This window comes from Spea bombifrons, chromosome 3 (assembly GCF_027358695.1).
Source record: "Spea bombifrons isolate aSpeBom1 chromosome 3, aSpeBom1.2.pri, whole genome shotgun sequence".
Lineage (NCBI taxonomy): Eukaryota > Metazoa > Chordata > Amphibia > Anura > Pelobatidae > Spea > Spea bombifrons.
The window spans coordinates 29,434,023-29,447,448 of record NC_071089.1 but is presented as its reverse complement, the minus strand read 5'-3'; the positions used below and the strand labels follow the sequence as shown (position 1 = coordinate 29,447,448).

The 13,426-nt window shown below is 37.5% G+C and overlaps 1 protein-coding gene across 1 annotated transcript in view; it reads left to right on the top strand.

Annotated features, from left to right (window-relative positions):
- TTC27 (tetratricopeptide repeat domain 27) overlaps nucleotides 1-13,426 on the top strand; it is a 144,550-nt gene that overhangs the window by 128,080 nt on the left and 3,044 nt on the right. Inside the window, exons 14-19 of the mRNA XM_053459109.1 lie at nucleotides 760-858; nucleotides 1,551-1,603; nucleotides 7,663-7,828; nucleotides 8,971-9,168; nucleotides 9,954-10,065; nucleotides 11,846-11,946. Of these exons, the coding sequence (XP_053315084.1) occupies nucleotides 760-858; nucleotides 1,551-1,603; nucleotides 7,663-7,828; nucleotides 8,971-9,168; nucleotides 9,954-10,065; nucleotides 11,846-11,946 (729 nt within the window). The remainder of the gene's footprint in view (nucleotides 1-759; nucleotides 859-1,550; nucleotides 1,604-7,662; nucleotides 7,829-8,970; nucleotides 9,169-9,953; nucleotides 10,066-11,845; nucleotides 11,947-13,426) is intronic.

The window sequence follows — 13,426 nt, the reverse complement described above, 5'->3', positions numbered from 1 at the left end:
TACTTAATAGTGATTTAACCAAGTTTATGTCTACTAATTCATTGACCCCAATGATTGTGGTACATCATCTTCAGGACTGATCGCATGTTGAATGATCAGTAGTACAATTGCTTGCTCATATACTGTGGCTTTAAATCAGCGCAGTCTTTATTGGATTGTATAAAGTCACCCTTTGTTGGTTTGAATTTATAACATATGCCCACATATAAAAGATTAAATAAGCAGTGATTAATAAAGTAATAAAGAGAAAAGATCAGATGAAGCTTTCTTCTAGGTAGAGTCTCTAGTTGGAGGTGTTTCGTTAGGCCAATATCGAAGAAATTGCATTAGGTTTTGTGAGCTCAGAGATCTTCTCTTCAGAGAAAAATACCTAGAACCTAGTTGTGAAGAACCGGTCAACGCAAAGAGGTATATCAATGGGGAAAACAGAGAGTTTTAAACCAGTTACATTTCTGAAATAGCAGTTAGTGCAAGTCTTACAGACGTGTAACATGGTTCCATGATTATTCTGCACACAACGTTTATTGTGTTATCTGTCTTGCTAGCGTAAAAAAGATGAATGTTTGCACATTTCAATGGCTGCCATTTTGTCAGGAGAATAAGGAAACATTTTAGTAAGAAGATGGGCAACCAATGAAGAAGAAAGACATCATGAGAAGCAAAGGAAATATATGTATATCTATCTATCTATCTATCTATCTATCTATCTATATATATATGTATATATTTAAGGTTAACATTTTATTCTTTGCTTCGTAGCTTGGCGTTTGGTTCTCCTTGGGATGTGCCTATATTACATTGCATGGATATGAGGGAGCTGCTAAAGCTTTTCAACGCTGCGTAACTCTGGAGCCTGATGTAAGTACCCTTTTTTAAATATTTTTTACACTGTTTATAGTTTTTCTGTGAGACATCACATGAAATGATGATTTGGATTGAATGAAATAGTTGGCTATGGTCTAAGGATATTGGCAAATGCAGCTCCACATAAGCCACAGTAAGGCCATGCATTGAGACAGAGATGTGTCATTTTCATTATTTTTCATTAAAAAAAAAGTCTTTTAGTAAGTTTATTAAAATATATCATAGAAGCACGCATTATATACTTAGATTGGGTCCTAAATAGAAGGTAAATAACTGCAATCTACATTGAGTTTTAAGTTGTCGATTTTGTGTGCAGTAGGCAAATGAATGTAGAAATACATTATTTGCCTTTCAATATTTGTGTTACTAACTAATACTGCCTTATTATTTGTGTAGGTGTATTTTTATTTCGAATTTCAATTTTTATTTGTATAAAAGCTCATCTTTTTCAAAACTTGAGATCTATGACCTTTATTTGTTCTCCCTTTTAACATTCATTACGTTAAGACTTTCACATGCCAGTAGGTATACACATATCATACGTGAGGCTACTTGCTTAGCATCAACACATAACAATCCCATCTCAGGTTTTCATGTATCTTGAGTTACGTTACTTTTAATCGCAGCACAGCTTAAAAAACACTGGCCCTCATTACAAGTTTTTGTCTGTTTTGTTTAAATTCCAGAATGCCGAAGCTTGGAATAATTTGTCAACAGCCTATATCCGGCTAAAACAGAAGTAAGTACCTTTAGCATTTCCATGGGGAAAAAAGTCTCACCTTCTCACATATAGCAGGGATTAAACTAGCCAAGTAGATGGATTTCACTCATAACGTGTATACAGTTTGGTGGATGATAAACCCTTTGACTGATAGAATAGTGTTTTCATTGTAATGGTTTTTATCTGCGTTTTCTGTGAATTGTGCATGAAGCCTTCAGAAATAGGTAGTTTTCGGGAACTATGTAAAAACATTGACCAACACTGCTATCCAAATAGCAAGTGAAGCCGTAGTTCTGATCTGTCTAATCTGCATAATGATTGGACCTAACCCACGTGGACCTTTTGTTGTCACCTTTTTGTTTTTTACATTGATGGTGGAAGCACGGAACCTGGGCTTTAGAAGAAGAAGAAGAAAAAAGTGTTATGCTATTATCAATATGTATTATGAGTCTGTGCTCCCGCTGAATTACGTGTAGAAGGAGACGACTTAATAGCAGACCTAATACATGCTAATAAACATGCCTTAACCCCTACAACCGATGCAGGATCGATGTTGGTCGCTAATGCCTCCACGTAATGGGTATTTTAGTATAATTTATCAGAGTACTTAAAATATGCGAAAGCTTTGCCTTTCCCATTACATTTCTAAGGGCTCCTTATTTCATCAGATGCTTTTATAGCTTTTTTACCTACTCGACATAAAAATGATAAATGGTGTTTTGAAACAAGCTTTCAAAACTGTGAATTCTCCTACATATTAAAACGAGCATGGAGTGAATAACTCATGTATCATGTAATGTGTTGATCCAGTACAGAACAATACAGTGGAGCCTGTACAATGTTCTGTTGTGTTGAGAGCTCTGTGTTAACAACTGTCAGAAGCAACACACTCCTATGCGTATGTGTATATATATATATATATATATATATATATATATATATATATATATATGTTTCACATCATTTCTGTAGACCATTTAGTTTCTTAATTGCATAACATGTAAATCTAGGGGCATAAAGAAACCATGCATTGAAATCTAGAATGATAAGAGAATAGTTTTTTTTTTTTGTTAAACAAGGGCGTAGTACAATCAAAATAAATATAGCTATTGCTGTTACACCACTCCATTGTATATTTTACTCATATTTTACCACATCCCCCTTCCCAACATTTTGGCCATTTGCCAGTTACTCACATTTTAAGTTTTTGCCAAATTGTTTAGAAACGTAAAAAAGGTCAAAAGACTATGGCGTGGGGTAATATTACATTATAGTGATTTACGTTAGGTGAGGTAGGTCACTAAGCCATGTGTGATGGCTCCTGCACCGTTAAAATGAGTATGAGTATGTCGAAGATTCGAGGAAAGGCCTCTTGGTTCTTAGAATTGTATAGATAGTGATGTATACGTCAGTCAAAATGGGCTGTGGGTACCAGTTTTCTTGCAACTCTTGGCTTTGTATTAGATTTAAACCATCCTATTTTTATATTATTGGGTGGTAAGATGTATAAGTTTTAATGCCATACTGATTAGCAAACTACTTTAATAAAAGGAAATTAGTTTTAGTTGATAACAAAACCAATCACCCATTTGTTCTTTCATCAACTATATCAGGGAAAAATATCATAGTCTACGATATCTTCAGGGAAAAGCAGGTTGATTTTGCATGCCGGTTAAATAGGAAGTTTACTTCTGATTAATAAAATAACAATGGGTCCTGATGAGGCTTTTGAGTCGCATTTCATATTATTGTTACTTACAGGGTTTTGAACTGAAAAGAGCTTCCTGTAAATTAAAGGCAAGTCTGTCATTTTGCCACATGTATTTTTTGGTTTGTCACGCATGCATTTTAAATATTTAAATACCGTAAGTGATTAAAATATAAAAAAATTCCCTTCTCACCCCTATGGGTAGTATGTGTCTTCCTGAACCTCGGGACCTATTGTCAGAAATGGGATTTATTTGGGAAAAGGGGATTCCTCCACACCTACCTATTACAGTTTTTACCTGACTGCCTCTACTAATACTGAGTATTGGCATACCTGGGTTTCGCCTGGAGACACTGGGTGAAGCATCCCCTGCCTACTTCTCCTCCAACAATGGACTCATGTTACATGAAAATAGTGCTGGAGGGCGCCTATAATCTTTAAATACCATAAACATAGGTTAATTTACTGTATAGTACAATATAAGCTTAAGAAAAGAAGAAAAGAGAAACTTCTTCTGAAAATGGTGCAGCTCTCTCATTGGCGTATTATATGTATTGACAGCAAAAATAAATAACCCCCCCTCCCAAAAAAAAATAACATTATAGTTTTTAGCTTAAATGGCAGCATTTGGCAAAATTACATTTTCATCCTGAAACATTTAAACAACTCAGACGGTATCTGGTATAATTTTCTAAGAGACTGTGATGTCACCTCTGTGAAGGCCGGAATTCAGGTCAAAGCGACCTTCACATATTAGCTCACTGCTTAGTCTCCTATGATCTATGTTACAAGAGTTGACATCATCATCTTAAATGCATTCGCTTCCCAGATGTTCATATCTGTGTAATGGCTGCTCTCCTCTTTTGTAATTTTACGGCCTTGAAGAACATGAAAGGGATGTATAAAGTCTTACAACCTGTGGTTATATTAAAGTACGTCTATTGGATTAGAACACTTCTTTCCTCCTTGGTGGTCTTACAATTATGAGGGACAGAAAATCTGCAGTAATGTTTTGTCTAGTAGAGCCAAAAACAACAAAAAAGGCACCAAATTTTTACATCGGTGCAGTCAGGTATTTTATTGATCAAGTCTTGGCTGTGAAACAGGTTTAATTTGTTTAGTGTATATAATTGGGGTACTTACATGCCCCCCCTTTGGTTTACCATCAAAGGTCATTCAAGGAAATCTTAAAAGTGTGGCACAAAATGATCCAGACAGTGGACTGGTATATTCAACTCCTGCACTAAATGCAGACCACCCTTTGGACTGGACCTCATAACTAAGCCATTCCTGTGAGCTTGAAACGTAAAGTGAGATGTTGCATTGTGCCAAACACAACAGCAGAATTCACTCTCAGGAATCTGCAGGTCTCATGAAAAAGGTGTATTGTGTCAACATTTCTGCATGTGTGATGTCTATGAAATTTTTATGCAGCAGTGATATATATATATATATATATATATATATATACACACACATACACACACACACACTGGCCAGTTTATTAGGTACACCTGTTCAATTGCTTGTTAACACAAATAGCCAATCAGCCAATCACATGGCTGCTACTCAATGCATTTGGTCATGTAGACGTGGTCAAGACAACTTGCTGAAGGGGATATAAGTGACTTTGAACGTAACATGGTTGTTGGTGCCAGACAGGCTGGTCTGAGTATTTCAGAAACTGCTGATATACTGAGATTTTCATGCACATCATCTCTAGCAGGGCCGGCCCAAGGCAAAATGCCTCCAGGGGCGAATTTTAAAATGCCGCCCCCCCCTTATCTACCCTTCCTCTCCCGCCCCCCCCTCCTTGTACTTACCTTTCAGCAGTCCTGTGGCGAGTCTCCCTGTTCGGTCTCGGTGCCGGCTTGTAATGCTGAGCGCCGGAAATCTTCCAGCACTCAGCATTACAAGCCGGCACCTAGACCGAACAGGGAGACTCGCCGCAGAGGAGAGAGAGAGGGGCGCCGAGCGGGTACTGACAGCTTGGTAAGCTGGTCGGTTTAGGGGCGGCGAAGTGCTGCCCCTTCAAAAGTGCCGCCTGGAGCCCCACTCGGCTCCGTTGTTGGGCCGGCCCTGATCTCTAGGGTTTACAGAGAATGTAGAAGAAAGAAAATATCCAGTGACCGGCAGTTGTGTAGATGAAAATGCTTTTGCTGATGTCAGAGGCCGGAGGTAAATGGGTTTAAGAGGACAGAAGGGCAACAGTTACTCAAATTACCACTTGTTACAATCAAGGAATGCAGAGTACCATCTCTGAACGCACAACACGTCGAACCTTGAAGCAGATGGGCCACAAGATTGGACAATGGAATACTGGAAGAACGTCGCCTGGTCTTGATTCCAGCTGCGACATTCAGATGGCAGGGTCAGAACTTAGCGTAAACAACATGAAAGCATAGATCCATCCTGCCTTGTATCAACACTTCAGGCTGGTGGTGGTGGTGGTGGTGTAATGGTGTGGGGGACATTTTCTTGGCACACTTTGGGCCCCTTAGTACCAACTGAGCATCATTTTAATGCAACAGCCTACCTGAGTATTGTTGCTGACCATGTCCAGCTGATGGCTACTTCCAGCGAATAATGCACCATGTAACAAAGCTCATATCATCTCAAACTGGTTTCTTGAACATGACAATGAGTTCACTGTACCCCAATGGCCTCCACAGTCACCACGTGATGGAACGGGAGATTCGCATAATGGATGTGCAGCCAACAAATCTGCAGCAACTGCGTGATGCCATCATGTTCATATGGACCAAAATCTCATAGGAATGTTTCCAGCACCTTGTAGAATGTATACCACGAAGAATGAAGGCAGTTCTGAAGGCAAAGGGGGGATCTCTGATATATGGATCTCTGATCTCCCCAGGAGCCTGTTGGGCAGTCGGTTTCTGCTGCAGTGTCCACTAACCTGGGACTGCTAGCCTTGTCAGCATACGCTAGAATACACCAATTATAATACTAATGGTACTGAATCTGCTGGCTAAATGCAATGTAAAAATGTTTTTTATTGTTGTACAGCATCACCTTTATACGTGAAATTACTGCCGACAATTCACAAGGGACATCATCTTTGTTGGGACTCTGGAGATCAGATCTCATGGTAATGCTTAGCCTATTGAGGTTTAAGAAAGTTATGAAAATCATGTGAAATATGTCTTTTTGATATTCATTCAACGCACATGAAAAAACAATTATTTAGCACATGTGTTTATAGACCAGGCGCCTTTCTGCTGATTGTTTTTCTTCTAAGTGTCAGAATTATGAAGCCTACTCTTGTGAAACAGAAAGCATATTTTGGCCAACTCTCTGATTGCGTTCAGCTTCAAAAGTATGGAAATATATACCAGGAACACTTTTCACTTTTATCAGAAGCTGATTAGAAAATCATAAATTTTAACTCTGTTTACTGTTCTAGGAATTAGCACTTCTCCCTTCATTTTGGATAAGCAAAATGTTAAAGGTGCTGTTCTATTCTCTATCATGTAAAGCAGGGGTGGGGAACAGTGTTCCCTCTAAGCTGTGCGCACAACAGTTTCCCCCCCCCCAAAAAAAATATATTAATTTTTTGGAAACTTTATGCGGCGCGGATATTGTGCGCACAAAATTTTTGCTCTGTGCAAATTTTTGCACAAGAGAAATTTTCTGCGCACGCCAACTAAGAAAACTTAGATGGAACATTGGTGGGGAACCTTTTTTCTGCCGAGGACCAGTTGGATATTTATAACATCATTTATAAAAATTATCATTTATAAAAATTAGCCTCACATTATATATTTATGTCACCAGACAGCCCTTCCTTTAGTGTTGATTTATGTGATGCCCCCAGCCAGCCCCCCTTGTGAATTAATGCCCCAGTCACAGTTGTGACCCCCACTACCGCAGTTGCTGCCCCTTTTGCCCCGTGGGCCAGACCAAATGATTTTGTGGGCCGGACGTTCCCCACCACTGATGTAAACCATAGCAAGCCTGTCATTTTATTATTTAATTTAAATGTTTAATTCCCCCAATCCTCAACAGTGTATCAGTTCCTGAAAAATGCTAAATGATTTCTAAGAATTATGTTTATAATTCTACTTCAGTGATGAAAGTTTCAAACTGTTTGAAAAAATGTATTCTGTAATAATCAATTCAAGATAATAGACAGCTCCAGAGCTGCTCCGCAGCTTTTCCTACATAGTCGGACAATACACATCACGGATTGGTTGCTTGAAACAGAATTCCTCCATGCATCTGCATAGGAGACCACATGGACATTTTAAGGGACCACTCAGCTATCATATGCATTAAAGAACATGATCCCATTGTTTCCTCACTTTTGTAGATATCATTATATGTCCACTGTTTTCTCTTCTTCACAAAGGCAAAGAGCTTTCCGAACTCTGCAAGAAGCCATTAAATGTAACTTTGAACACTGGCAGATCTGGGAGAATTACTTAGTGACCAGCACAGACGTGGGGGAGTTTTCAGAGGCAATTAAAGCTTATCATCGGTTAATGGACTTGCGTGATAAATACAAAGATGTACAGGTGGGTCGATGTTTACGTTAATGCCTGTGTATTTAGTCCTGTTAACGTGACCTAAGCATTGTATAGATGGACTTAAAAGAACACCAAGGTGTCCATTTAAATAGTTGGTTTGACTATAGAAGAGGAATGAGAAAAAAATGGACTTCTGAAATTAAGGAAGATTTACTTTACTGAGAAGGTGGTAGATAGGTGGGATAGCCTCCCTGCAGAACTGTTAGAGGTTTAAGAGAATTTAAACATGTATGGAGTAGCCATATGTCTATCCTGAATGTAAGACAAGAACGAAGACTGATTAAGGATTGAATCTTTAAAGCAGGAAAAAAACAGGCAAACTTGATTAACGGAACTGTTATTATCTGCTTCCTTATTCTATTTCTCTATACATATTTACACTAATTTAGTGGCAATTGCGTCCATTGTAATGCTGAGACATTCCTGATGCAATATTAGTAAATACATGCAGATTTGTGTATAAAAAGACAAAACTATAGAGATATTCTGTTTCTGTTGGCATGCGATGCACTGAGAAAAATTTGTCTTTTGTTATTTTCAGAAAAAAATAAAGAAGTGTAATATATATGTTCTAGAACTATTTATGCTTCGTTATGTGCTCCTTTGTGATTTGTTGGTAAAGGTCGGTAAAGGGCAACTAATGTTTTTTATTCATTTTATTTCCTGTGTTCTCAACATTTTTTTTTTTTTTTACTTTTACAGCGTGCGATATTTCTTTAATATCTTTTTAACAAGCAAATAATCTATAAAGTTGCTTAAATGTATCTGTGGGAATATAATCCGAACCTTCGGTGTTAAGTGAATGCACTGCTGGTGAACCCTTTCTCATTAAAACAACAACACACGGCTATGTATTGAATGATATGGGCTAGTTTTTATTTTCATATCCCCAGCATCATTGATCTTTCTATGGCAGGCTTTATTACTCATGCTAAACGTATACTTACGTTATTAATATAATGAATCATACATTTTGAAATAATACTTTGGTTGTTTTTTTTAACATGCTATGTTTTCATTAAGAGGTCTAGAGCTAGTGTATAGAATTCTACAATATAATGGAACGTTGCCGTTAACAGTCCCATAATGCAGATTTGCCATGTTGGTTTTGTATTTTGTTTTTCCCATAGGTACTAGAGATATTGGTTAAAGCGGTTTCTAATGGCATAGAGGATTGCAGGGGTGAATCTTCAAGCAGCCTGAAAGCCAAGCTACAGGAATTGTTTGGTAGAGTGACCTCAAATGATTCCAGTGATGCCAATATATGGAGAGCATATGCTAAACTGTATGGGAATGGTGAATCGGAAAACATGGACGATAATGAAAAGGTAATTGCACTTTAGATACCTATTCGTATATAGTGATAACTGTTGAACAACAACCATATGCCATGTACAGTATGTGTCTCCATTGTGCTAGTTGGAAATGTATGAAAAAATAGGCCTTCCATTACCAAGAGACTGATTTTCTTCTGTACGATGCATATTTCTGCAACAAAGAAATGTTTCGATTAGCTCTGTTGAGTAGCATGGATCATATCTGAAAGTCTAGACTACGTTTTTTTCAGGAGCACAGTTATAATTTAGCCTCTGTTGTTGGGGACAGAGTTCAACATCTGCAGCACAGCTGCAGCCTTAAGTTTATCTTTTCCCAATTTACAAGCCGTCGCGTGGAAAGGATCATAAGAGAATACTAAGCTGCCTGATCAGGGAGAGCCCAATATTACAAAAGTTCATTTATTTGAGGCGTTTTGTAATCCATTAATGCAAGCCATTTATCTTGACAAGTTGTTGTAGTTTGAAAGGTGAGTCCAACAAATGCAGTGAGGCAGATGCTAAAATTTTGATGATCTCTGCTACTTAGACACCATGCTAACTGCTAGTAAAGGATTTTAAAATATGAATTCAGCAACATGTGTTAGGCCCATCATTATATTATTAAAGAAAATGTCTCTGCCTGGAGTGCAGAAAAGTTAGACTAACCTGGCCATGACATTGACATCTAGATGTATCTTACTGCTGTTCTTCACCTCTACACAGAAGAGCTTTCTCCCTCTCACCTTTGAATTCAGTTTATTACAACGTGTTAAACTAAGACATTCATTTGATTTCAGGCCTTGCAGTTTCTGACAAAAGCTCACAAGTGTGATACTCAGAAAAGTGGCTGGCAAAATGATATTCCTTCATTCAAAGAGATTGTAAACGGAGCTGTGGACCTTGCGCACGGTAAGTGTATTATTTAAGTTGTACGGTTATACGCTGATGTACATGGTGTCTCCAGATGGCTGGTTCTTTTAGGTAAGTAACTAGATATAATGCAACCACCGATTATAAAATGATATCAATTATTCATTATAATAGTTTGACTTAATGTCAGATATATAGCAACAGTCAAAGGCCTCTATTTTGGTTACTACAATTAGGAGTGGGTTGCCGGTAAAGATGAAGCATTACACTTGAGCAGCTAGTGTATGGATTAAGAGCTACCTTGCCCCTGTAATGTCTCAAACTTCACCACTATTTTGAATACCTAGCACCAGCAAGTTTACTCTTTAAGAATGACTGAGTTGTCCATTCTTCACATAGTAAAACAGGGGAGAGTTCTTGGATTTCTTTTTACCCTCATTTTCACTATGCATTATTCTGGGCTGTATAATTATGCTGGGTTCTGCCATCAAAATGTATGGTCTTCTGGCCACAGTAAATGACTTTCCTTGTGGATGCTAAAGTAACAGCACTTCAGCACAAGGTAATAGAAGTATGGGGTACTGTGCATCACCCTACCACCTTCCCCATACCATACTCACAGGTATTGAGGCTTAGTACTGGCACATTTATATTATTCAATCAACACATGTAGACAAATCTGTATAACTTTGTTACATGCCATTTCTTCACCTTACATTTTTAAACAGTTTTTTGGTTTGTAGCTCCTCATATTTTTCTGATACCACTGATTAGCTAATTCTACCAGCAGGCATGCTGTAATTAGTTGCTTCATTCATTACTCCCTGCCTTTAGTTCAATGTGTCAGCCTTGTTAAATTTGTTCTTGGCTTCGTGAAATTGGTCACAAATGGAATTTGATATGTGTTTTTCTAAATGCCAGTGAATGCAAAAACAGTGATGAAGAAAGTGGAGGATAGGGCAGCTGTAACAAAAAAATATTCACAAACCAATTATTACTCCTCTAAGGTCAACAAGCAGAAAGATATGTGCAAGCAATGGCTAATATTTTCTGTTTGATTCTGTGAGTCATTGCACAGTTAGGCACAGGGAGGGTACAACATTTCCATGGTCACATTTCCTGCACGATAATATAAACTATAGGCTGGTGGCTTTTTTGAGAGTTGACTGCCGTTCTCCTGGAATTCATATGGCATCTTGACATTAAATTTCAGTATCCTTCATCACCATCCGCTCTCAATCTGACATGTCTATCAAAGTCATAAACCACCATTATAACTCAACTCAAGCTGTGGTCCAAAAGACCCAACAACAACATAACGCTACACTCCATACACCACCAGCTTCCAGGAGGCCAAAACTCCAAAGCCCTCCACCACCATCCCCTAACAGGACAAGACATTGTAAGGCATACCTCACCAATCCACAAGAGAAAATAACTCCAAAACCCTTCACCACCAGCCCCTAACAGGACAAGACTTTGTAAGACATACCTCATCAACTCACAAGAAGGCAAAATTCCCAAAAATCCACATCACTAGCCAATATCAGAAAATACCTTTTTGAGGTGTATACCATTGCTGTAACCTGGTAATATAGATGAACAGGAAGTATTAAACATACTGTATGTAAAAATAATTCATTTAATAGACTTTAACACTGAATATTTCCTTGTTGCAATATGTAACGGTGGTTGCTAACTACACAACAAAACACTAACTGCTGTGTCATTGTTAACATTTTAACTTTTAAAATATGTTTAGTTTGCCAATGAACATAAATTTATATTTATATTTTTAATCTCCTCTGTTTTTTTCCAGTGGCAATAAAATGCAGTCGAAACAAAACGAATGCTCAGGAAGCAGTGCAGATGCTGTCCTCGGCTCGTCTCAATCTCCGTGGCTTGTCCTCTAAAGCAAAGGTTAGTTATGGAACTGTATTTACATACAGGGGATGTTTGAAGCACAGGCATTGAATTTCAATTTAGCCTTTTGCACAGCACTATTCTGCCAAAGTCATTCAAACAATCATTGTTATCAGATGGTTTAGCTGCAAGAATGGTGGCGTCATAGACTTCACATTTAGTATTTTTTAAGAAAATGAGTACATTGGTATGTAGTAGTTAATGGAAAGCTGCAGCGATTAATTTCACATCTTCTGGTTCTTAGTATTTTAGTATCTAGTTGAAGAAGAAGAAACATATATATATATATATATATATATATATATATATATATATATATATATATATATAATATACAGTTGTGTGAAAATTAAAGTACAGGTCTAAAAATTTGGTAAATACAACCTTAGATGAACACATGACTTATTACACCGTATCATGATTAATTAAAAAAAAAAATGGAGAAGCCATGTGTGAAAAACTAAGTACATTCTTACTGCTTACTGCTAAGTAGCAGACAGGTGTTGCTAATCAAATGCCCTTAATTAATTGATAATCAGCAAGTGTGACCAAGTGTGCAAGTCTGGAGCATTCAGGTGTGTGTTAACACAATGCCAAGGAAGAAATACATCATCTCAAAAATGCAATGGTACTCTGTTTATTCATATATGCCACACTGAATCCTTTTTTGAAAAGAAAAAAAAAACTAAGTGTACCTAGAAAAATTGTTATTGTTTTGAAAGGAAAGGGTGGTCACACCAATTATTGATTTGATTTAGAGTTTTCTTCTGTTTACTCGCTTTGCATTTTGTTAAATGATAAAAAATTAACTATTTATTTATATTGGCCACACTGAGTGGCTTAAGGCAAAGGTTCAATGAGTGTCTGGAGTTTAATTGGATCTTTGCATTAAGCCATGCTTGGCATGACCAACAATTGGCATAGTGATGTGCCATCTTAAGCGTGATTTCAAGGGTGCATTTCAAGCACCCTTGTATCCAGCATAAATGTAGTTCAATATGGTGACATAAAAGAGCAAGTCAATACACTTTTGTTGCCAAAATGTAGAAGCCAGTTTTCATACACTGCAAAGTGTTCTCCAACCACTTTTTTCCTGGAGGGATTCACTTTAATTTGAGAACCAGACATGTCAGTATAACCTTAGAGTGGCTATGTGCAGACATATTGTTATGATTTTTAACAAATTGTGATTGTAATGTAATAACAAGCCTCCCAAAACACATAAAAGAATGCGTTTCTTGAAAGTGAGCATAACGGTGAATAAAATATGTTATGCATACTGAAATTAACATTGCAATAAGCTGTCAACCACAACCAAAGCAGGTTCGGTAGAAGTAAACAGAAGAACACATAAAAGTTCTATTTGTCTTGCCGTGTTGCGTCGCACAGTAAGCACTGACACGTTGAACTGCCATAGTTATAATTGCCTTCAAATTGGATGTGTCAGGTGGAGTAAATAATGTTGTGGCGCCTCTTA